The 25,200-nt window shown below is 44.7% G+C and overlaps 1 protein-coding gene across 2 annotated transcripts in view; it reads left to right on the top strand.

Annotated features, from left to right (window-relative positions):
• NEDD4 (NEDD4 E3 ubiquitin protein ligase) overlaps window positions 1-25,200 on the top strand; it is a 242,778-nt gene that overhangs the window by 206,020 nt on the left and 11,558 nt on the right. For both annotated transcript variants that reach the window (XM_056115486.1, XM_056115487.1), the window contains 11 exons: window positions 830-1,012; window positions 3,865-3,945; window positions 4,723-4,777; window positions 4,880-4,938; window positions 5,875-5,940; window positions 16,465-16,694; window positions 18,730-18,851; window positions 18,938-19,008; window positions 21,498-21,593; window positions 22,172-22,245; window positions 22,512-22,572. In XM_056115486.1, the coding sequence (XP_055971461.1) occupies window positions 830-1,012; window positions 3,865-3,945; window positions 4,723-4,777; window positions 4,880-4,938; window positions 5,875-5,940; window positions 16,465-16,694; window positions 18,730-18,851; window positions 18,938-19,008; window positions 21,498-21,593; window positions 22,172-22,245; window positions 22,512-22,572 (1,098 nt within the window). The remainder of the gene's footprint in view (window positions 1-829; window positions 1,013-3,864; window positions 3,946-4,722; window positions 4,778-4,879; window positions 4,939-5,874; window positions 5,941-16,464; window positions 16,695-18,729; window positions 18,852-18,937; window positions 19,009-21,497; window positions 21,594-22,171; window positions 22,246-22,511; window positions 22,573-25,200) is intronic.

Here is a 25,200-nt window from a genome sequence, read left to right as displayed (position 1 = left end):
TGCTGGGCTCTCCAAGAGGGACAGAAGAATTGAACCCGGGTCGACCGCCTGCAAGGCAAACACCCTACCCGCTGTACTATCTGTCCAGCCCCAAGAGGAATTAGCTCTTAATAGTTAATTACAAAACATTAATTCCAAGGTATAAATTTAGAAAAACATAGAGAGTTATCATGAGATTTTTTTTTCTTTAAAGTCACAATGCAATGACGACATAAAAATTCAAAGTAAATCTTACACCCCTCTCGTATGCGGGATGTAAAGAAACAGAATGGTGAGATGATGAATACCCAAAGACAATGGAAGCAAAGAACATGAGAACAAGTCTTTAATAGGAAACACGCCACTCGGGGGGCCAGGGGAGGGCAACAAACACAGTGGAGGAGAGTGTTTAACCAGGAAGAGGAGGCGTTGTTCAAAGGTATTGTGTGTGAAACCCCATCGGCAACAGTATGGTAAACCACATGTATAAAAGAACATGTATTAAAGAAGTGCCTCAGAGCCTGAGTGATCGCACAATGGGGAGGGCGTTTGCCTTGCACGCGGCTGACCTGGGTTCGATTCCCAGCATCCCATAGGGTCCCCCTGAGCACCACCAGGAGTCATTCCTGAGTACAGAGCCAGGAGCAACCCCTGAGCAGCGCCAGGTGTGACCCAAAAGACAAAAAAAAAAATGTTGGTGTAGGGCCTTGAGACCTTGTATGCCTGCAACCCAACCATGAATATTTTGTGATTTCATAGTGACTAAATAAAAAAAAAAATTAGGTAGGTCTTACAGGTAAAACTCCATTCCTTTTAACCAAATGTTTCCCACCTCACTGTCTTGTCCCAGGTCCCAGCGGGCCGGGGTACGTCTGCAGCCCCACAACCAGCAACTTCCACCCGGGACCCCACCCCGCCGGGCACCCAGGCTGCCGAGCACGAGCACCACTCCCTGCCCAGCGGATGGGAGGTCCGGCATGCAGCTAACGGGAGGCCTTTCTTTATCGATCACAACACCAAGACCACCACCTGGGTAACTCTCTGCATTCCAGTTTTGGTCCCACACTGCGTCTTGTCTTTTGGCGTGCGTCGTTCATTTAAAGACATGTTGGGTGGCTAATAGTGCACTTTCTACTCAGGGCCTGTTTGTGCCTGCCTCAGTGTTTGGGGACATGTGAAAAAGGTGGTGTTCAGTGCGTATTTCCAGATTTTAGATCAATGCTTAGGAAGACATGGAGTAATAATAACCCTTTATCTGGCTGTGTGGGCTGGAGTGATAGCACAGCGGGTAGGATGTTTGCCTTGCATGCGGCCGACCCGGGTTCGATTCCTCCGCCCCTCTCAGAGATTCTGGCAAGCTACCAAGAGTATCCCGCCCACACAGCAGAGCCTGGCAAGCTCCCGATGGCGTATTCCATATGCCAAACACAGTAACAACAAGTCTCACAATGAAGACATTACTGGTGCCTGCTCGATGCTGGAGCAAATCAGTGAACAGTGGGAGGATAGTGCTACGGTGCTACATCTGGCTGTGATGCATTTATAGTTTTGACTTTTTTTAACGTTGGCTTTGGTTTTTCATGTGCCCAGCAATGCTCAGGGTTGCTTTTGGGTTGGGGCTGCAGCGTGAGGCACGGTCCTGGCTGCGTAGAACATGGGACCATGAGCTGAACCCAGCCACCCCCCCACACACACACCCCTCCCTCCCCCGCAAGGCCGGCGCCCAGCCTTTTCAGCCGTCTTCTGGCCTCCAGAGCTTTTCTGAATCCACATCTTATTTAATATTCAGAGGACTTTGTGAGACTAGGTTGAAGAATTAGTTCTATTTTAGGATAAAGTAAATCTCACATAACCTTGATATAATTATAAATCACCTTAGCTCAATAATTAATCTTAAATCATTAAATAGCCTTGATAGAATCTTGAATGCACTGCAGCACTGTCCTCCCATTGTTCATCGATTTGCTTGAGCGGGTACCAGTAATGTCTCCATTTTGAGACCTGTTGTTACTGTATTTGGCATACTGAATATACCACAGGGAGCTTGCCACTCTCGGTAGCTTGCGGGGCTCTCGAGAGGGACAGAAGAATCAAACCCGGGTCAGCCGCGAGCAAGGATAGCCCTACCCGCTGTGCTGTCGCTCTAGCCCAGAATCTTGAATAATCTTGATAAAACAAATCAGTTGGTCCTTTACTAAATGATACGTTTCTGAAAATCACTAACACCTGGATAGTTTTGAATACTGTAGCTTTAACTCTAAAAGGCCCATGTTCCTAAATAAAGCTCACATAGGGCCAGAGAGATAGTGCAGGAGGGAAGGCACCAGCCTTGCATGAGGCTGCTCTAGTCAGTCACAAAGTTTAATTCTCAGTACCACATCTGATCCCTGAGCACTGCTAAGAGTGACCTCTGAGCACAAAACCACTGCCCATCGGGGCTCAGAATGAAAGAGAACGATATCTCTTTGTGGCTGGAGAGATCACACCAGCATTACGGTGCTTGCCTCAAATGCAGCTGACCCCAGTTCAATCCTAGCCATAACATACGGTCTCTCAAAGTTTAATAAAGTAATTCAATAAAATGTTTTCATATATATAAATTCCAATCCAAATAAATTTCCTTGTGTCTTTTTTTTAACAATTTGAAGTGAAGCCAGTCACCTTTTGAAGCTATCTTTCAAAATAGTGCTAAAACAGCGCTATAATACACTATAATAGGAGCCAGGGAGACATATAGGCAGTCGGAAGTAGAATGCGGGCTTCTCATCCCAGGCTTCAGCAGCTTTGTATTAAGGAAGAGCCCTTGGCAGTGACATGGCCCCTATAAAGGGAACGGACACTCTGCGTGGTTGTGTGTGAGAAAACATAGATTAATCCGTTCAGGGGCAGAGGGAAAGTGTAGCAAGCAGGTAGGACGCTTGCCTTGCATACAGCTGACCAGACCCCCAGTGGACCCTATGGCACCCTGGAGTGATTCTTGAGCAAGCCCCGAGCACTCCCAGGTATGGCCATATGCAAAAATATAAAGGTAAGTATCATGTTAAGTGAAATGAGTCAGAAAGAGAGGGACAGGCATAGAAAGATTGCACTCATCTGTGGAATATAAAGTAACAGAATGGGAGACTAACACCCAAGAGTAGTAGAGATGAGGACCAGAAGGTCTGCTCCACAGCTTGGAAACCGGCTTCATGCAGAGGGAAAAGGCAGCTCAGATAGAGAAGGGAACACCAAGTAAAGGGTGTTGGGCGGACCTATTTGGGTTGAAAGATACATGCCGAAAGTAGACTATAGACTGAACACAATGGCCACTCAATACCTCTGTTGCAAACCACAATACCCAAAAGGAGAGAGAATAAAAGGGAATGTCCTGCTGCTGAGGCGGCCTGGGGTGGTGGGGGATGGGGTGGGGATGGTGGGAGGGATGCTGGAAACATTGGTGGGGGGAGAATGGGCACTGGTGGAAGGATGGGTAAACGATCGTTGTATGACTGTAATGCAAACACGAAAGTTTGAAAGTTCGTAACTGTACCCCACGGTGATTCACTAATAAAAATAAATAAATTTTAAAAATAAATAAAAATATAGAAATAAAATAATAGATTATCTGATAATGTACACAGCTGCTTCTCTGCAACTGGCTATTGTAGCATGAGCTGGATTGTTTTACTCTTTTTCACATTATTTCTATTTCATCATGTTTGTGATGAAACATGATGGAACATTCTTCATTACTCTTGTAGAAAGAAAAACTCGGAGTGCACAGGTCAGGCAAATGAAATCAAAGTAGACCGTTAAAGTACTTTTAAATATTTGTTGATCTTAGAAAAATCATTTTAAAATGGGGGTGTTTGTGTGTTTCTTTGCTTTCTCTGCCTAAAAAAAAAGGAAGATCCAAGACTGAAAACCCCAGCCCAGCTGAGAGGAAGAAACCCGCCTGATTCCTCAAATGACCCGGCGCCCTTACCTGTAAGTCACCACTGCTTTTCCAATCTGGTTGGACTCTCATGTCTTTTTTGGAATAGAGTGGTTCTTTAACAACTGTAATTAATATTTGTTGTTTGGTTTGGGGGCCACCCCAGTTCAGTTTGGGGCTTCTCCTGACTCTGTGCTCAGAGGTCACTCCTGGCGGTGCCGGGGTTCCTAACATGTACTCAGACCCTTGGGCCATCTCTGGCCCTTAATATTATACCTTGGAGGTGGGCTCTCAGTGCATGATCAGGGGATTCAGGGGCAAATCAGTTGATGCCTTGCAGTACCAGGAGTCGCCTGAGGCCACCAAGACTACACTAGTCTTTGTTGGGGGACCATGTGGTGCCAGGGATCTAACTTGGATAGACTGCATGCATGGCAAGAGCCTTAACCCCGGTGTTATTTTTTCAGCCTCTATCATTGTACTTTATGTATTATTCTTAATGTGCTACTGCCTTCTACTCAGCATAGAATATGCAAATCCCACCAGCAGTATCAGCAATGCCAGCACTCTACCTCTGCCTCTAAACCCCATTTTTAGGGGCTGGAGCAATAGCACAGCAGGTAGGGCATTTGCCATGCACGCGGCCAACCCAGGTTTGATTCCCAGCATCCTACATGGTCCCTCGAGCACTGCCAGGAGTTATTCCTGAGTGCAGAGCCAGGAGTAACCCCTGAGCATCACCGGGTGTGACCCAAAAAGCAATAATAATAAATTTTAAAAATAATAAAATAAAACCCTTTTAAAAAATTCAACTCTGTTCTCCATTACAGCCAGGCTGGGAAGAAAGAACTCACACAGATGGAAGAATCTTCTACATAAATCACAGTATGTGTAGCGAAACTTTTTTTTTTTTGCTCGCATATGATATGCTGGAATTCTGAATATCGTCCTTGAGAATAAAGTGTGATTTTTGGTCTCTCTCTTCAGATATAAAAAGGACTCAATGGGAAGATCCTCGGTTGCACAATGTACAAATAACTGGACCAGTAAGTGTCCTCTGGTCTGAGTGAGAGTGAATGGTTTGATGGTTTGGACATGACGCTTGGCCCTCCTGTGCAGGTCACAGCAGTGCTGGGGGTCAGGTGAGGGCCAACAGAGCCCAGGGCCTGTCCTAAATTTGGATGAAATCACTCAGTTCCTGGCCTAGACTCTCAGTGTGCATTTCTCTAAGCCTGGTGTTGACACTGCTATGAAGTCTGGCTGACGACGTGAAAATCGTCATTTCATTTTACTGTTTCTGTTTTTATATTCCATGTTTTAAATAGTTTCTTAGTCACAAAAGTATGTGAAATGGGGCCCAGAACGGTAGTATAGCAGGGAACTGCCTTTACCTTGAACGCAGCTAACCTCAGTTCAGTTCCCTGCATCCCATATGGTCCCCCAAACCCTGCCAGCAGTAATTCCTGAGCACTGCTGGGTGTGTCTCCCCTCAAAAAGTGAAATGACACAGTTTTTAAGATTTTTTTTATCTCAATGTTTAAAATAGTGAATACAAAAAAATCTTTTAACAGAATGGATTAAAAAGGCAACTTCACAAGAGTTTAAGGAAAAGGACATTTTTCAAATTGTTCCCTCAGTGGAGAAATCCCTTTGAAAGTCTCTTTAGAAATGGAAATTTTTCTTTCTAATATTTTTCTGCTTGGAAGAAATTTCCTGTTTCTGGCAAGTTGCGTTTCAGGAATACTGAATGATGAAAATTACAGCCATAGGAGTTGCTAAGTAGGATTTTATTTTAACCAGAAAAATTAAAAATTTTCAAGTTTTATTAGTTTTTTTCTAATTAAACCTTCCTTTCCTAATCTTCTCTGTTTACGATTTGAACTCTTGTTTGTGAATACCCAGAGGTTTTACTTTTTTAATTGTTCCAGAATAAAAACCAAAATCTATCTGTTTCTTTATTTTTCCCAAATTTCCAACTCAAGGCAGTGCCATACTCCAGGGATTACAAAAGAAAGTATGAATTCTTCCGAAGAAAGCTGAAGAAGCAGGTTAGTGACAGTTACAGTAAATACTGAGGACGGTTTTTATAAAGACTGAAAATAATGAAAAATACATTTTAAGAATAGAGAATGAACTCTATGTTGTAATAACTTTAGTAGTTTTTTATAGGAAAAGAATGCTTAATTTTTGAGTAGCTTTTTCTTTCATTATAAAATATGATTTTTTAAAACAATGTGTCAAGGCCCAGGAGATAGCAGAGCAGGTAAGGCAATTGCCCTGGTTCATTCTCTGCATCCCTTACAATCTCCTGAACAATCATTTACAATAACTCCCACCAGGAGTGATCCCTGAGTGAAGGACCAGGAGTAAACCCTGAGCACAGCCATGCGTGGCTCATTACACACACACACACACACACACACACACACACACACACACTTTTGTTTAAATATCTTGTTAATTATTAACAGTTTTTGTAAGTTTGTTTTTGTCTTGGGGTGACACCCAGAGGTGCTCAGGGATCACTCTTGGTGGGCTTGGAGGACCATTTGGTGTGTCAAGGATCCAACCCAGGTGAACTGTGTGCAAGACAGGCACCCTGCCCACTATACTACTGCTCTGATCACTATTAACAGGTTTTTTTTTCAAGAGCTCTAACCTAACTTCTTATTGGAAATTGAAGGCCTTAGAGAGTTGTGTAAGAGTTGTTCAGGAGATAATCTGGTTAATTTTGATTATATGGTATTATATGAGATTATTATATAGAAGCATACAGATTTATTTTCTTCTTTAATTGTTATTTTCTAAGTCACTCATTCTCTGTATTTTAAAATACATCAAGAAATAGCTATGGACTGGAGCGATAGTACAGTGGATAGGGCATTTACCTTGCACACGACCGACCCGGGTTCGATCCCCAGCATCCCATATGGTCCCCCGAGCACTTCCAGGAGTGATTCCTGAGTGCAAAGCCAGGAGGAACCCCTGTGCATCGCCAGATGTGACCCAAAAAAAGCCAAAAAGAAGATAAATATGTATGATTGGAGCACTGCTCTTGTTAACTGACATTCTTTTGCTTATCATATATAGTTCAAACACTTTATTCCAACGTCAGATTTTCAATGTGTTAGATTCTTCATCTGGATATCTCTTTCATTTCTGTTGGGGATTATCATTAGTCCATTAACACCTAATGAATTTGGCTGGAGCGATAGCCCAGCGGATAGGGCGTTTGCCTTGCACACAGCCAACCCGGCTGACCCGCATCCGATTCCTCTGCCCCTCTTGGAGCCCCAGGCAAGCTACCGAGAGTATCTCGCCCGCACGGCAAAGCCTGGCAAGCTCCCCGTGGTGTATTCGATATGCCAAACACAGTAATAACAAATCTCACAATGGAGACGTTACTGGGCCCGCTTGAGCAAATCCATGAACAACCAGAGGTCAGTGCTACAGTGCTACTGTGCTACAGAATTTGCACTTATTTCCTCCCTTTCCGGGCAGTTTAGAAATCATAACACGAGGTGGCGCTATTGGGTTATGTTTGCACATTGTGAGCTTGAAGTCGGACTCCGTGTCCGCACCATCAGGATTTTAACTTTTTTACATTTCTTAAGACTATTACAGCATTTTGGGCCAGAGAAATAGTACAGTAGGTAGGAAGTTTGCCTTGTACGCGGCCGACTGGGTTCGATCCTGGGCTTCACATCCCTGAGCCCTCCAGGAATGATCCCTGAGCACTGCCAATTGTGATTCCCCCCTATACCACCCACCCCACCCCACCCCACCCCTGCCAAAAAGAAAAAAAAAACAGCATTTTAATACAAATGTTTTATGCCTTGGTGACATTTTAAGGCAGCCACAACTTCTTTAATTTGTCTAAAATAATAACCGTGAAAATTATGCTGGAAATTTGCTTTCTCTTTTTTATGCCTTGGGATTTTAAATCTTGTTTAACATTGATTCCTTTTTTTTTTCCTGGTAAATATTTTCAGTTTTAATGAAAGTTAAACAGTTTGACTCATATAAGTTTTTCACTTACCACTCTGAAAAGTTTCGATCATGAATGCCTCAAAGGTGTGCAAAAATAAAAATATGGGGCCTGGAGAGATAGCACAGTGGGTAGAGCACTTGCTTTGCATTCAGCCAACTGGGCTTTGATTCCCAGAACCCCATATGGTCCCCAAGTCCCCAAGGAGGGATCCCTGAGCGCAAAAGCAGGAATAATGCCTGAACACTGTCAGGTGTGGCCCATAAACAAACACAAATTTTAAAAATAAATGATGAAAGATGAAGAGATACGGACGGGGGCATTTCAGAAGAAGAAGTTTGAGAGCAAGGTAGCATGGCCAGGAACTTAAACCCTTAGTTTAAAAACTGACAGCGCGGCTCTCCGGCACGGCCATGGCTCCAGAGGCACAAGGACTTAAGGCAGAGCCCGGCAGCTTGCGGCAGAAAAGTGAATGGACGTTAATCCATGGTATGAACCGGAGGTGATGGGACAACTGAAACCTCATGGGAAGAGGGGCGTTCCAGGCTCATCCTTCATGCCCTACCAAGGTCACGAGTTGCCCCCCACAAGAGGCTCTCCAGCACAGCCATGGCTCCAGAGGCACAGAAACCAGTCTCGTAATTATCTGGCTCTTGGCAGAAATACCTCCAGGCTTAATCGCGCAGCCGCGCAACATCATATGGTTCTGATAACCTGCTGTAGAAAACAAATTATTTCACAATGCCTTTTCAGCAGTTCTGATTTTTGGGTGTCTGTCAGTCTGTCTGTCGTCCCGTTGTTCATCGATTTGCTCCAGCGAGCCCAGTAACGTCTCCATTGGAGACTTTGTTGTTACTGTGTTTGGCATATTGACTACATCACCGGTAGCTTTTTGTCGAAATAATGAATGTAATCAAAATAGATAGAGAGTTAAGTAGAATTCATCTGCCTCACAAGCATTGGGAGGGGTGGAAGGGGGATATTGGGGTTCTTGTTGGTGAAAAATAAGTATTGGTGAAGGGAAAGGTGTTTGATCATTGCAGGACCGAGACTTAAACCTGAAAGCTTTGTAAATTTTCCCACAGTGATTCAATAAATAAATATTAAAAAATAATAATAAAATCAAAAAACTCACAGCGCTTCAAGCAGGATTTAAAAATAAAATCAGGGATCAGAGAATTAGTCTAGGGAATAAGACATTTGCCTCACATATGGCTGACCCGAGCTCGATCCCCAACACCCTGTAGGGCCCCCGAGTTCCTGGAGGATCGCTGAGCACAGCCAGGTGCGACCACAAAACCAAACCAAAGCAAGAAAAGAATTAATAAATAAAGTAAAATCTGAACACGTCTCTGAGAAAAAAGAGAATACCACGACAGAAATGAAGAATTACTAGAAACCAGTGGCCTGTGATGCCTCAGTTTTTTTTTTTACTTTTCTTTGATTTTTCTCACAATAATTTATAACATTCAATATTCCAACAACAATCCCACCACCACACACCTTCCCACCACCATATTTTGGACGTTTCCACCCTGACCCCCAAACCCTGCCCCCAATGCAGGACCTAAATAATTTATTTTGTATTGCTTGTTACAAATAATCCACTAAAAATGATTCCAAAAAATTTCCCTAGAGGAAAGTATGTGAAGATTGTTGTATTTTTACCCTGGATCCATTAAGCCCTCATATAAGAATTGCAAGCCGCCACGCATTCCAAGAATCCTAAAATGTTAAATACTTTAATACAGCTGAGGTTAATTTAATTTATTTTTAAACTGGATGGTGACATTGGGGTCTAGAGGCATCTCTATGGCATATTGTTCTGTGTTATTCTCTTCTGAAGGCTAGAGTGATAACACAGTAAGTAGGGCGTTTGCCTTGCACGAGGCTGACCCAGGTTCGATTCTTCCGCCCCTCTCGGAGAGACTGGCAAGCTACCAAAAGTATCCCGCCTACACGGCAGAGCCTGTCAAGCTCCCTGTGGCGTATTCGATATGCCAAAAAACAGTAACAAGTCTCACAATGGAGACGTTATTGGTGCCCACTCGAGAACAACAGGAGGACAGTGCTACAGTGCTGCTCTCTTCTGAGAGATTTATTTGTAAGTCTCTGGATCATGGCCACTAATGAGCTTATGTGGTGCAGAGGCAGTTCCTGGGAGTGACTGCCAGGCTACCAGAAGCATCAGGATATGTGGGAACGTCACCCATTCCCGACTCCGTCTGAGCCTGGGGATTTCAGGCCCAAGTCTCTCCCCACACCTTGTTTTCTCAGCACATGTGCTCATGGGTGAAGCTCATTCGAGTCTGTGGATATTGGCTCGGAGCGTGGTGGTGATTAAGGTTTTTCAACAAGCCACCAGGGATCTGTTGGGGTGGGTTGAGGGACTCACCAACCCAGCCCCAGGTTGCCCTGGATGAGACAGCCTGGCGGATAGTCAAAATAGTCATGGTTTTTTTGTTGTTTGTTTTTGGTCACACTCAGCGATGCTCTGGGATTACTCCTCTGCACTCAGAAATTACTCCTAACAGTGCTTGGGGGACCAGATGGGATACTGGGAATCGAACCCGGGTCGGCCGCGTGCAAGGCAAATGCGCTGTCCCCTGTGTGATTGCTCTGGCCCCGCTGCCATAATTTATTTTTATTTTTTAAAAGTTGTTCACAGTGATTTATCATATTCAGTATTCCAACACCAGTTCCATCATCATTACACCTTCCCACCACCATTATTTTCAATTTTCCCAACTACCACCCAAGCTTGCCCCAATAGCAGGCCCTCAAAGATCTATTTTTGTATTGCTTGTTATGATTAATTCACTAAAACGATCAGAAAGGTTTCCTTAGAAGAAAGTGTGTGAAGATTGTTGTATCTCACCCTGGAGCCATTAAGCTCTTCTGTAAGAGATTACGAACATGTTGTTACAATGTAAGCCTTGTGTGCTAATATTTTCTTAACCAAGATTGGTTGCCTTCTTCTTTACATCCCATCCAGTGTGTTGTGCTACTCCTGGTACATCAGTGGTGTAGAGTATGGAATGTCCTAGCCGCACACTCCAGGAATTCTAAAATTTCGATGCGGTGATACAGCCGTGGTTAAATTTTTAACTAAATGCTGACTTTGGAATCCAGAATCATCTCTGCAGCTCGCTGATTTTTTTTTTTACCAAAAAAAAAGTCTTTTTTATTGAATCACTGTGAGATAAACCCATACAAAGCTGTTCATGATTGGATTTCAGTCATAAAGTATTCCAACACCCATCCCAACACCAGGTTCCCTCCCATCACCCCCCCACATCTGCCACCTGCTGAGGCAGGCAATTTTCCTCTCTCTCTCTCTCTCTCTCTCTCTCTCTCTCTCTCTCTCTCTCTCTCTCTCTCTCTCACTCTTACTCTCTCCTCTCTCTGTTCCTTCCTCTCTCTCGGGCATTGTGGTTTGCAATATTGATATGAAAGGTTATCAAGAATATCCCTTTCCCTACTTTTTTTTTTTTTTTTTTTTGCTTTTTGGGTCACACCCGGCAATGCACAGGGCTTACTCCTGGCTCTGCACTCAGGAATTACCCCTAGCGGTGCTCAGGGGACCATATGGGATGCTGGGAATTGAACCCCGGTCGGCTGCGTGCAAGGCAAAAGCCCTACCCGCTGTGCTATCATTCCAGCCCCCCTTTACCTACTTTTAATACTCAGTTCTTATCTAGCATGATCTTTCTCCGCTATTATTGTCATACCGGTCTCTTCTCTATCCTACCTACCCTCAGCCACACACACCTTGGGGTTAGTTCCAACCATTAACCAGTCCTCCCAACCCCTGTTTTCTCTGGCCATGGATATTAGTCTTCTACTGTATATTTTTTTATATCCCACAAATGAATGCTGTCATTCTGTGTCTGTCCCTCTCCTTCTGACTCATTTCATTCAACATGATTCTCTCCATGTCCATCCACTTATAGGCAAATTTCATGACTTCATTTTCCCAAACAGCTGCATAGTATTCCATTGTGTAGATGTGCCATAGTCTCTTTACCCAGTCATCTGTTCTTGGGTGCTCAGGTTATTTCCACATTCTAGCTATGGTGAATAGTGCTGCAATGAACATAAGGGTGCAGATGGTATTTCTGTTGTGTGTTTTTGGGCCCCCAGGGTATATTCCCAGAACTGGTATTTCTGGGTCAAATGGGAGCTCAGTTTCTAGTTTTTTGAGAAATGTCCGTATTGCTTTCCAAAAGGGCTGAACCACTCGGCATTCCCACCAGCAGTGAAGGAAGGCCCCTTTCTCCCCACATCCGCACCAGCACCGGTTGCTTTTGTGTTTTGGGGTGTGTGCCAGTCTCTGTGGTGTGAGATGATATCTCATTGTTGTTTGGATCTGCCTCTCCCTGATGTTTAGTGATGAGGAGCATCTTTCCATGTGCCTTTTTTTTTTTGGCTCTGATATGTATTTTATTAACATCTCATTGACTTGATAATATTTATACAAATTATGGAGCAGTTATGTTTGTTTTTCTTCTCTACTTACTATTTTTTTATTAGTGAAACACCATGAGGTACAGTTATAGACTTACAAATTTTTGTGCTTGGGTTTCAGTTATACAATGATCAAGTACCCATCCCTCCACCAGCGCCCATCCTCCACCACCACGGGTCCCAGCATCCCTCCCACCCCCTATCCTCCCCATCCCACCCTGCCTCTGTGGCAGGGCATTCCCTTTTGTTCTCTCTCTCTCTCCTTTTGGGTCCTGTGGCTTGCAAGAGAGGCATTGAGTGGCAAGAGAGGCATTGAGTGGCAATCATCTTTGGTCTGTAGTCTATTTTCAGCATGATTCTCCCATCTTGGGAGGATCCTCCCAACACCCTTTATTTGGTGCTCCCTTCTCTATCTGAGCTTCCTTTTCCTCTAGCACATGTGACTGGCCTCCAAGTCATGGAGCAAAATTCCTGGTACTAATCTCGGCCACTCCTGGGTGTTAGTCTCCGAGTTTGTTACTTTATGTTCCCCAGATGAATGCAATCTTTCTGTGTCTATCCCGTTCTTTCTGACTCATTTCGCTTAACATGATACTTTCCATGTAGTACCACTTGTATGTAAATTTCATGACTTCATCTTTTCTAACAGCTACATAGTACTCCATTGTGTGAATGTACCAGAGTTTCTTTAACCAGTCATCTGTTCCATGTGCCTTTTGCACTGCCGCAGTTTAAACCTCAGTTTCTACCTGGTCCTCAACACCTTGTGTCCTAGGAGCGAGGCTGACTGGGCACCGTGGAGTCCCGTGTGCTGGGGTCCGTGTAAGCACAGAGCATGCCACAGGCCCTCACGATGTCACGAGATCCAGAGTAACCTTGTCTCCAGGTACAGCGGAGGCACCTGAGCCTTAAAATGCCCACTCAGGGAGTGGAGCCCAGGCAGAACCAGCTGATCAGAACCTCGCTCTGGACCCAAGGCTCAGCCCAAACTCGGGAGAGTCTCCTCGGCCACTGTCCTGCTGTTGCTGTTGCTGTCTCTTGCCCCCTCTCACACCATCTGCTTCCCGGGTCTCCAGGCTGGCCCACCTGCTCCTAATCTGTCCCCAGCAGATGGCCCTTCCAGTGCTCGGGGCCAGTGTCCAACCCCCCAGATGCTGCCACTGTCCTCGCGGCCAGCATTCAGGCTTCCCGCAGCCACCATCCCTCCTCTGCTTCCTGTTTCGCAGGGCTCGTCCCTTGGGTTCTTCCCAGCCCGCTGGGCCCAGCCCCTCACACTTCCCCCAGGACTTTCTCTCTCTCTTTTTTTTTTCTTTTTTAAATTGAATCACCATGAGATAGTTACAAGCTCTCATGTTTTGGTTACAATCACACAACGATCAAACGTCTGTCCTTCCACCAGTGCACATTCCCCACCACCAATCTCCCCAGTATACTCCCCTTCCCCACCCTCCCCCTGCCTCCATGGCAGACAATATTCCCCATACTCTTTCTCTACTTTTGGGTGTTATGGTTTGCAATACAGACACTGAGAGGCCATCACGTTTGGTCCATGATCTACTTTCAGCACACATCTCCCATCCCGACCGGTTCCTCCAGCCATCATTCTGTTAGTGGTGCCTTCTGTATTCCAGCTGCCTTCTCCCCTCCGCCTCCCTGATCATTGCCCCTGATCATAGGGCTCCATCCTTGCAGGCCTTCTACAGCATCACAGTTATGCACAGTTTTCCTTGTAAAGTCTCAGAATTGATAGCATGTATATACCCCCAGGTGATAAGCTCCTTGAGAGACTACCACATGTGAAACAGCATTTTCACTCCCTTTTTTGTTTTTTTGTTTTTTTGGGGTTTTTTTTTTTTTTTGGCTTTTTGGGTTGCACCTGGCATTGCTCAAGGGTTATTCTTTCTTTTTTATTTTTTATTAGTGCATCACCGCGTGGTATAGTTACCGAATTACAAGCTTTCGTGCTTGTGTTTCAGTCATACAATGATCGAGTACCCATCCCTCCACCAGTGCCCATTCTCCACCACCAATGATCCCAGTAGCCCTTCCACCCACCCCCCACCCCATTACCTCACCCCACCCCACCCCGCCTCTGTGGCAGGGCATTCCCTTTTGCTCTCTCTCTCCTTTTGGGTGTTGTGGTTTGCAATAGAGGTATTAAGTGGCCATCATGTTCGGTCTGTAGTCTACTTTCAGCATGCTTCTCCCACCGTGGGCAGATCCTCCCAACACCCTTTATTTGGTGCTCCCTTCTCTATCTGAGCTGCCTTTTCCCCGCAGCGTGTGAGATCAGCTTCCAAGCCGTGGAACAAACCTTCAGGAGTTATTCTTGACCCTACTCCCTCAGGAATGACTCTTGGCGGTGCTCAGGGGACAATCTGGAATGCAGGGGATCGAACCCGAATTGGCCACAGACAAAGCAAATGCCCCTACCGCTGTACTCTGACTCCAGCCCCTTCATCCCTTTTTCTCTCATCCAGGGCCTCCCACACCACGTCCAGTCGTTGGCCTGGTTCAGATCAGGCCTTCAGGAAATGTGTGGAGAGTTATGCTCCCACCTTGCTGGTGTCTTGTGTGAAATGGATTTTTTTTTCCAACCTAGTCGTTTATTTTCTTTTTGTTTAATTGCATAGGCAATCAAAAAAACTGCTTCTGTTTATATTGCTTATATGTTCATCATGTTATTCTAGGGAATTCTTATTTTCCCTAATTATTTTGTGAATGAAATGGAAATTTTTTTCATAAACTGTAACAGAACGTTGATGGGGCATGTTTCCTGCTTATGGTTTTCAGTTGAAAATATGGAAGCACTCAAAAATAAATTATGGGGGCCAGAGCAATAGTACAGCAGGTAGGGCACTTACCTTGCATGGAAACATCCTGGGTTCAATTTCCAGCCTTCCATATGGTGAGCACTGCCAGGAGATTCCTGAGTGCGAACCAGGAGTAACCCCTGAGCATCTCTAGGTGTGGCCCAAAAATCAAAAATAAATAAATTATGGAGTCAGCTTTATAAAATCTATAAGCAACACTCCCTAAAAGCATAGTTATCCACATTCTCACCCCAAGCAAAAGATTTGCAAAAGATTAGCAAGGCGGAGTCACTCATTCAGAGCAGAGATTTCCCCTTCTTCATCCATCAGATGGAGCTGGTAATAGTTGTTTCCCCAACGTGCTGTTGGAAGCAGGCTGGAGTGATAGCACAGCGGTAGGGCGTTTGCCTTGCGCACGGCCAGCCTGGCCGAGCCGGGTTCGATTCCTCCACCCCTCTCGGAGAGCCTGGCAAGCTACCGAGAGTATCTCGCACGCACGGCAAAGCCTGGGAAGCTATTCGTGGTGTATCCGATATGCCAAACACAGTAACAAGAAGTCTCAAAATGGAGACGTTACTGAGCCCGCTCGAGCAAATTGATGAACAACGGGAGGAGAGTGACAGTGACAGCTGTTGGAAGGAGGAAACAAGTTGCCCCATTGCAGTGCTGGGAGCCAGACAGACCCTCCTGCTCAGGAAAGCAGTCTGGGCCCTGGAGGGGGAACCCACACAACAGAGCGAAGCCTTAAAGCCACAGGCTGCTGGTCAACGAGCACCCTCACATTCCTCATCTCCACCAACAGCTTCTCTTTCAGACACTGTAGCACTGTAGTACTGTCCTCCCGTTGTTCATTGATTTGCTCGAGGGGGCACCAGCAACATCTCCATTGTGAGACTTGTTGTTACTGTTTTAGGCATATCAAATATGCCATGGGGAGCTTGCCAGGCTCTTCTGTGCGGGCAAGATGCTCTCAGTAGCTTGTCGGGCTCCCTAAGAGGGATGGAGGAATCAAACCCGGGTCGGCCGTGTGCAAGGCAAACGCCCTACCCACTGTGCTATTGCTCTAGCCCACTTTCAGACACACAAAGTAGAAATCTGGATTGATAAGCAATTAGAGGCCAGGTGACACATTCTTTCATGCCAGGGGCCAAGTACAGGCAACACACCGAGTTGTGTTTTCCTGGGAAAAGCGTCTGGGACACAAGGTAGACAGAGCAAGTTGAATTTCACGTCGTTCATGAAAGACAAGCCTGCTGGTGTGTGACGTGGAGTTAACCGCTGTGCTCTGGTCCCTGCATTTCCAGAATGACATTCCAAACAAATTTGAAATGAAGCTTCGCCGGGCCACGGTCCTTGAGGACTCCTACCGGCGGATCCTGGGCGTGAAGAGAGCCGACCTGCTCAAGGCGCGCCTGTGGATCGAGTTTGATGGGGAGAAGGGCCTGGACTACGGTGGCGTGGCCCGAGAGTGGTTCTTCCTGCTCTCCAAGGAGATGTTCAACCCCTACTATGGGCTATTCGAATACTCCGCCACGTGAGTACCCTCCGATGGCTACGCAGAAGGGAAAAATCACAGTTAGAAGTAACAGGAGGTGAAAAATAATGAAAAATAAATAAGTATTTCCACAAATAATGGAACAACAGTTGTCAGATTCAGAGGAAAGAGATATGATAGTGCAGTAGTGAAGTGACTACGTTAGAACATTATTTGCGTTTTTATATTGTATTAAATAGTAAGGGCTGGAGCAATAGCACAGCAGATAGGGTGTTTGCCTTGCACATGGCCGACCCGGGTTGAATTTGATTCCTCCTTCCATCTCGGAGAGCCTGGCAAGCTACCCAGAGTATCCCGCCCGCACGGCAGAGCCTGGCAAGCTCCCCATGGCTTATTTGATATGTCAAAAAACAGTAACAAGTCTCACAATGGAGACGTTACTGGTGCCTGCTTGAGTAAATCAATGGGAAGACAGACAGTGCTATTAAGTGGTATGTATTCTGTAGACATGTTATAAATCTATACTGTATCTATGAATGTTATCTTGAATAAATTATATTTCTGTTATATTTACAGTGGATCATAGATGTTCTAATTTAATGTTCTTCAGAAAAAATGATTCTTTAAACTGTGATAAAATCACTCTCACTGTCCTCCCATTGTTCATCGATTTGCTCGAGCGGACCCAGTAACGTCTCCATTGTGACAATTGTTACTGTGTTTGGCATATCGAATACGTCACGGGGAGCTTGCCAGGCTTTGCCGTGCAGGCGAGGTACTATCGGTAGCTTGCTGGGCTCTCCGAGAGAGGTGGAGGAATCGAACCCAGGTCAGCCATGTTGGCCGCTTGCAAGGCAAACGCCCTACCCGCTGTGCTATCGCTCCAGCCCTGTGATAAAATATATCACATAAAATGTGCTGTTTTTCCATTTTAAGGGCATCGTCTGTGGGCTTAACTTTATTCATATTATGCTACAGCCATCGCCAGTATCCATCCCTGCACTTCTCATCCCAAACAGCACTTTCATCACCCACTGAGACCAAGCCCGTTAAGGACAGACTCCCCTGTTCCATCATAACTCCCATTCCCTGTTTGGTCTCTGTGCATAATAACACCATCCCAGAACCTCACATACGCGGGACCATAAAGGCTGTGTCCCTCTGTGGCCGGTCTGTCTCACTCGACATAAAATCAGCAGTGCACTCTCTGCATAGCATGTGGCACAGTTGCCTTCCAGTGGGGTGGTGTGCAGGGATCACTCCTAGCTCAGTGCTCAGTGCTCAGAGATCACACCAGCTTGAACTCAGGGGGCACTATGCCGTGCCCCCGGTCTTTATAAGGTGCATGCAAGACAAGCATCTTGCCTTGTGGACTATCTCTCTGTCCCTCTCCCTCGGAAAAGCTGGAGGATACACCCTGGCGCTTACATCCCACGTTTGTTTACCTGGTCAGCTGTTCATAGTCCTTGGTACCTTTGAAGAAGTGACTGTTTTTCAGAGTATTAAAGTTAAGAGTCCGGGGGGCTAGGGTGATAGTGCAGTGAGTAGGGCACTTGCCTTGCACACGGCCAACCCAGGCTTGGTCCCCAGCACCTCCTACAGTCCTCCGAGCCCCACCTGAAGTGGTCTCTGAGTGCAGAGCCAGTAGTAAGCCCTGAGCACTGCTGGGCATAGCCAAAAACAAACAAAACAGAACAAGCCAGCAGGCTACTGTGGTCTTGATGAAGGTAAACATCTCAAAATGAAGAAAATCTGTAATTCATGTTCTTTTCTCTTAAAATGTTATATGAAATATAGAGAGAGGCCATTTAAATGTGGTTGTCTTTTAATCTTTCACGGTGCTAAATTGGCTTCCAAGAGTGTAAATGTTCCTGTTTCAAGGGCACATCATTGCCACACCTCATCAACCACCAGAGGGCACTCCCTCACCCTCCACACGTCTTTCCACCCACTCCCCAGGTGGTTACCCTAGCTCTGTGGCCAAAATCCAAGGGTTTGTTTTCATTGGACATTTGGATATTTGCTATGCCCTTGCTTTGTTTCTTTACATTTCTAAATGCGATTGTCTTTACAGGGATAATTATACCCTACAGATAAATCCAAATTCTGGATTGTGTAATGAAGATCACCTCTCTTACTTCAAGTTTATTGGCCGGGTAGCTGGCATGGCAGTTTATCATGGCAAACTGTTGGATGGTTAGTATTGTGCATGAAGCTGTTTTAGAGATGCAGTAATCTGGTTTCACTTGGTAATCACTTTAAACCTATTTGATTTTTGCAAGGTTTTTTCATCCGCCCATTTTACAAAATGATGCTGCACAAACCAATAACACTTCACGATATGGAATCAGTGGTAAGTTTTTCACCAAAAATATAAAGGAAGTATCATTTCACACGGAACTGAACATTTTGAGAACTTGTCTTTTGATTATATAGAAATTTTTTAATTTGGGGCTGGAGTAATAGCATGGTGGGTGGGGCGTTTGCCTTGCACACTGCCGACCCGGGTTCGATTCCCAGCATCCCATATGGTCCCCTGAGCTACCACCAGGAGTAATTCCTGAGTGCAGAGCCAAGAGTAACCCCTGTGCATCGCCATGTGTGACCCAAAAAGCCAAAAATAAAAAGAAAAATTTTTAATTTTAATGTTCAAAATACATATGAATATTTTCCTCAACAGTTTCCTATCAAAACTCTTGAACATATTATAAGGTTGAAAGAATTTTACTGTGTACATGTAAAGAAAATTCATACTTAGAATGCATGATTGGAAGTTTTAAATAATTTCTTGTAAGAACTACCTGTTTTTTGCTCTTTTCATTGATCCATCTTATTTTTTATGCATTTCAAAGTTGCAGGTATTTATAACTTTTCCCTTAATAAAAGAACACTAACAACATTTTAAGGTATCTTTCATCAGTTGTGATTGGGGGGGTTAGGTTTGGGGCAATGCTCAGTGGTACTCAGGGTTTGCTCCTCTTGCCTCTGTGCTCAGGTATCACTCCTAGTGGTGCCAGATTTTGAATCTAGGTCTACTATCTGCAAAGTAAGTGCTTTACTTGCTGTATTATTTTCATGCTGTATGTATTATCTCCCCTGCCCTGAATTGTGATCTTTTGTAACAAATGGCACATTTCTGGGTCCAAAGACAAGGTCTGAATAGTTGACCACTCCAAGAGCTTCCCCCAAGGGCTGGTGCTGTCCCTGATGCAGCCGTCCAGATGGCCTCACTGCTGAACAACCTCCAGTAGGATTTATAAGGATTCCCAGAACCACTTCCTCAGTACCTGACATGTTGTTTACCTCTTGCCTAAAATAATATCATTAATGTAAAAAGATCGTTCTTTCTAAATCATAAGATTGCACATCTACTTGATTTTGGCTTTTGAAGGTCTGTATTTAATTTGAAAATTTTCCCTCAGGCTGATAGATATTGCTCACAATCTCATAGGCCATTTGGGAAATTCCTAGGTGCTCCCAGATGGGGTCTATGAAGGTTAGTGCCCACTAAAAGCTCTTCTGCCTGACCCTGGAACTAAATAATAAAATCCACTGTTTCTGTGCAAGAAAAACATTTCTGCAGTTTTTAAAGCATACTTAGAAAGCTGGACTAGAGCCATTACTGATTGGATTCCACGAGACATCAAAAGATCACGTGGACGCCCACCTATAAGATGGTCAGACTTCTTCGTCAAGACCCTAAATGATCGGTTTGAGGCTCTACATGTTCCTAAAACGAACAGATACCATTGGGCTACGCTAGCACGCAACCGGGATGAATGGAGACGTTACTGGCACCCGCTCGAATAAATCGATGAATAACGGGGATTAAGTGATTAAGTGACTTAGAAAGCATCCCATTGGGACTGGAGTGATAGCGCAGTGGGTAGGGTGTTTGCCTTGCATGCGGCCTACTCCAGTTTGATTGCCAGTATCCCATATGTCCCCCAAGCACTGCCAGGAGTGATTCCTGAGTACAGAGCCAGGAGTAACCCCTGAGCATCACTGGCTGTGACCCAAAAATCAAAATAAAGCATCCCATTGAGGCTTTGAGAACTGAAGAGATATTACAGTAGGCTTTGTCCTCTGTAGCTACCATGGGTTTGATCCCCATATGCTACCCCAGTGCTACCAGACATGATCCCTGAGCACAGAGCCAGGAGTAAGCCCGGAGCGCCACCAACCATGACCCCAAAACAAAGAGAGCATCCCACAGTTTTATGCATATTTGTCTCACAGTAGTCATAGCTCTCTTTTTATTGTATATGAATGAGTGGAAAAAATATCCAACATTTTTCTCATCTCTTGTCCGATTATTCATACCCTTGGCAGACTCTCTTTCTAGGATTAGCTTCTTTTGTTTTGTTTTGAAATAAAGAGAATTTCAGGGTCCAGGACATAGTGCAGGAGTCAGAGTGCATGGCTTGCGTGTACAGGAACACAAGTTTGGGGTCGAGAAATAGTACAGGGGTTAAGGCACTTTGCTTGCATACAGCCAACCTTGGTTCAGTCCCTAGCATTATATATGGTCCCCCAAGCACTGCAGGAATCACTCCCTGAGCACAGAGCCAGAAGTAAGCCCTAAGAACCACCAGCTGCTGCCCCCCGCTGCCAGAATAAAGGAACCCAAGTTTGGTCTCCAGCAGTACATCACCCCTGAGCACTGCTGAGTGACTCTCGTGGGTCCTGAGCCACACTGAATCACTAGACTGAGCACTCTACTGTCCAGACAGTTTGACCGAGTTTCACCAGGAATGACCCCAGGGCCACCGAACACTGTTGTGGAGTAGCAACCCCCCCCCCAATAGTACAAACCTGAAATATACAACTTTCCCCTTCTAGGATAGTGAATATTACAATTCCTTGAGGTGGATTCTTGAAAATGATCCCACAGAATTGGACCTCAGGTTTGTCATAGATGAAGAGCTCTTCGGGCAGGTTTGTACAACACTTTTTTTTTTTAATAATGTAGGAGTACTGCTGTTAGTTCGACTATTGATTAAGCTGATTGAATTGGGGTTTGTACACTTTTACTTATTAAAATTAAGAGACATAAATTAAGAAACAAATGTTTGAACTTAAGTTTCTATGTTAAATAGTACATATTTCACATCTGCCTCTATGTTCTATATATTTCCCAGGAGCAAAAAAATACTCAGCAAGAATAATTCTCAGCAAGAAATATTATTTTCTGTTTTCTTAGCTAGCCAATGAATTTCATTGACAACATCAGATTCTGCGGGTTGGGGTGATAACTCAAATGACTAGAGGTCACCGTTTGCGTACAGGAGGGCACGCAATCCCTGGTACCACCTGGTCCCCTGAGAACTGCCAGGAACAGTCCCTAAGTTAGGATGTGGGAGTAGCCCCCGCCCCCAATATTGTTGGTTATGGTCTTCAAAAAACAAAAGAAGTCACAACCTGGTACTATATATACTTAAAATTTATTTTTGTGCAATAACATTAACATATTAACATTAAAATATTAACATATTAAGATATATGCTTCATTTTAGACACATCAACATGAGCTGAAGACTGGTGGCTCGGAAATCGTTGTCACCAATAAGAACAAAAAAGAATATATTTAGTAAGTGTTTTTCTCATCAGTATTTTACCACAGTTAGTAAATAAAAATTATTGATGAAATAATTTTGTACTTTCTTTTTATTCTCTTCTTGTCACAATGTCTTAATCACCCACTTGGTTGTTTTTTTTTTTTTTTTGCCTTGAGGTTGGCTAGTTCTTTATGTTTTTTGTTTGTAATTACAATAAATATTATTGTAATATTGTAAATAAAATAAATACCTTAAATTTGTTCCACATGAAAACATCAACATGTTTTGTGTCTTTCAGTCTTGTGATACAATGGCGATTTGTGAACCGAATCCAGAAGCAAATGGCTGCTTTTAAAGAGGTATGTGGTACAAGTGGTTGTTACTGTTACTATGTTTGGCATATCGAATACATCACGGGTGGCTTGCCAGGCTCTGCCGTGTGGGCTGGAGCGATAACACAGCGGTAGGGCGTTTGCCTTGCACGCAGCCAACATGGCCGACCCGAGTTCGATTCCTCCGCCCCTCTCAGAGAGCCCGGCAAGCTACCGAGAGTATCTCGCCCACACGGTACAAGTGGTACTACATGGAAAGTATTATGTTAAGCGAAATGACTCAGAAAGAAAGGGATAGACATAGAAAGATTGCATTCATCTGGGGAACATAAAGTAACAAAATAGGAGACTAACACCCAAGAATGGCCGAGATTAGTACCAGGAATTTTACTTCATGACCTGGAGGCCAACCACACATACTAGAGGAAAAGGAAGCTCAGATAAAGAGGGGAACACCAAATAAAGGTGTTGGGAGGATCCTCCCAGGATGGGAGAAGCATGCTGAAAATAGACTATTGACCAAACATGATTGCCACTCAATGTTTCTTTTGCAAACCACAACACCCAAAAGGAGAGAGAGAACAGAGGGGAATGCCCTGCCACACTGACAGGGTGGGATAGGGGGGATGGGGGGTGGGAGGGATACTGGGATCCGTGGTGGTGGGAAATGGGCACTGGTGGAGGGATGGGTGTTTGATCATTTTATAATTGAAACCCAAGCACAAAAATGTGTAAGTCTGCAACTGTACCTCATGATGTCTCACTATTTAAAAATTTTATAATAAAAAAATGAAAAAAAAAATAAAGAGGTATGTGGGGGTTTAATTGGTTTTATATATATATATATTTTATTTCATAAAACAGTCTTTTGTTTCAGATGTCATTGGATCTCACTGGGTCAAAAATGAGCATCTGACTTGCCATTTAGAAACACTTAAATCCTGCCTTTGTCCTCACATGATACTGAATGGGTGACTACTTATGTAAAACTGGATCATTCCAGAGCACCTCCAGCCCATGCCAACATCCCTGCCTCAGCCATATCCCCTGTCCCCACCCGCGCTTGACAGAGCCTGGGCAAGGGGCAGACCCGGAGCCACCCCTTGTTTCTCTCCCTGTGGGGTCATGCATTACAGGCTGGTCTACTGCCAGATCTCTTTTCTCATCAGATGTTGGGGAGCTTCACCTGGGGGAGAGGTAGGGCCCCTCATTCTTCCTTGCTGTGTTTCATTCATAACAGGAACTCTCAAGGTACTTAAACTTCCCGGCACAAATAAATCCGAAGTCTTCTGCTCTGTGTCTATCCCGTCCATCTTTTTTTTTATATATATATAATTTTTTATTAGTGAATCACCGTGAGGTACAGTTACAGACTTACAAACTTTCATGCTTGCGTTTCAGTCATACAATGGTCGAGTACCCATCCCTCCACCAGTGCCCATTCTCCACCACCAATGATCCCAGCATCCTTCCCTCCACCCCCACCCCGTCCCCTCCACCCTACCCTGCCTCTGTGGCAGAGCATTCTCTCTCTCTCTCTCTCTCTCTCTCTCTCTCTCTCTCTCTCTCTCTCTCTCTCTCTTCTCTCTCTCTCTCATCCCATCCATCTTGACGTTGTGACTCAGTGCAGGGGTGAGGCAGCAGCTGGAGGCTGTGCTCTCAGGGGGAGTGTGTGGTGGGGCTGAGGAGGTCAATGAGCCCAGGAAATGCAGAGACCAGCCCAGGGAGGTGTGAGAGATCGGGGGTCCAGTGCTGAGCTGAGAGTACAGCATGCTGAAGTATGGTGGGAGACGGAGTGAGCTCCAGTATAGACATAGCCCCAACCTGTGTCCTCAGTGAAAGGACCATGTGGCTTCATACTATTTATTTTTATATCCCACAAATGAATGCAGTGTCATTCTACATCTGCCCCTCTCCTTCTGATTCATTTCAGTCAACATGATACTCTCCATGTCCATCCACTTATAGGCACATATCATGACTTAATTTTTCCTAACAGCTGCGTAATATTCCATTGTGTAGATGTACCACAGTTTCTTCCAGCCAGCTATTGTGAATAGTGCTTCAATGAACATAGAAGTGAAAATGGTATTTCTGCTGTGTGTTTTGTGGCACCCAGGGCATATTTCCAGAAGTGATATTGCTGGGTCAAATGGGAGCTCAATTTCTAGTTTTCTTAGGAGTGACCATACTGTTTTCAAAAAAGGTTGGACCAGTCAGCATTTCCCCCACCCCCGAGCAATGAATGTAAACTTTCATTTTACAGTGAAGTAAACTTTCTCCCTGCATCCGTACCAGCACTGGTTGTTCTTATTCATTTGGATGTGTGCCAGTCTCTGTGGTGTGAGGTTATATCTCATTGTGGTTTTGATCTGAATCTCCCTGATGATTAGCAATGTAGAACATTTTCTCCTGTGCCTTTTGGCCATTCAAATTTCTTCTTTGAGGAAGTTTCTGTTCAGTTCTTCTCCCCCTTTTTTGTTAGAAGGGGTGGATGTTTTCTGAGGGATATATAAAAATAGTATGAAAATAATATCCAAGGTCATGGAAAATGGACCAGGAGGACTGGTCAATGGTTAGAAATTACCAGAAGGGGGTGTGTGTGAGGGGGAGAGGGGTGGAGAGTAGTTAAGATACAGAAGAATTCATTATGAC

The sequence above is a fragment of the Sorex fumeus genome, unplaced genomic scaffold, assembly GCF_029834395.1.
Source record: "Sorex fumeus unplaced genomic scaffold, SorFum_2.1 ptg000029l, whole genome shotgun sequence".
NCBI classification, from domain to species: Eukaryota; Metazoa; Chordata; class Mammalia; order Eulipotyphla; family Soricidae; genus Sorex; species Sorex fumeus.
The sequence above is the reverse complement of the archived record's forward strand: the minus strand, read 5'-3'. Positions and strand labels throughout refer to the sequence as shown.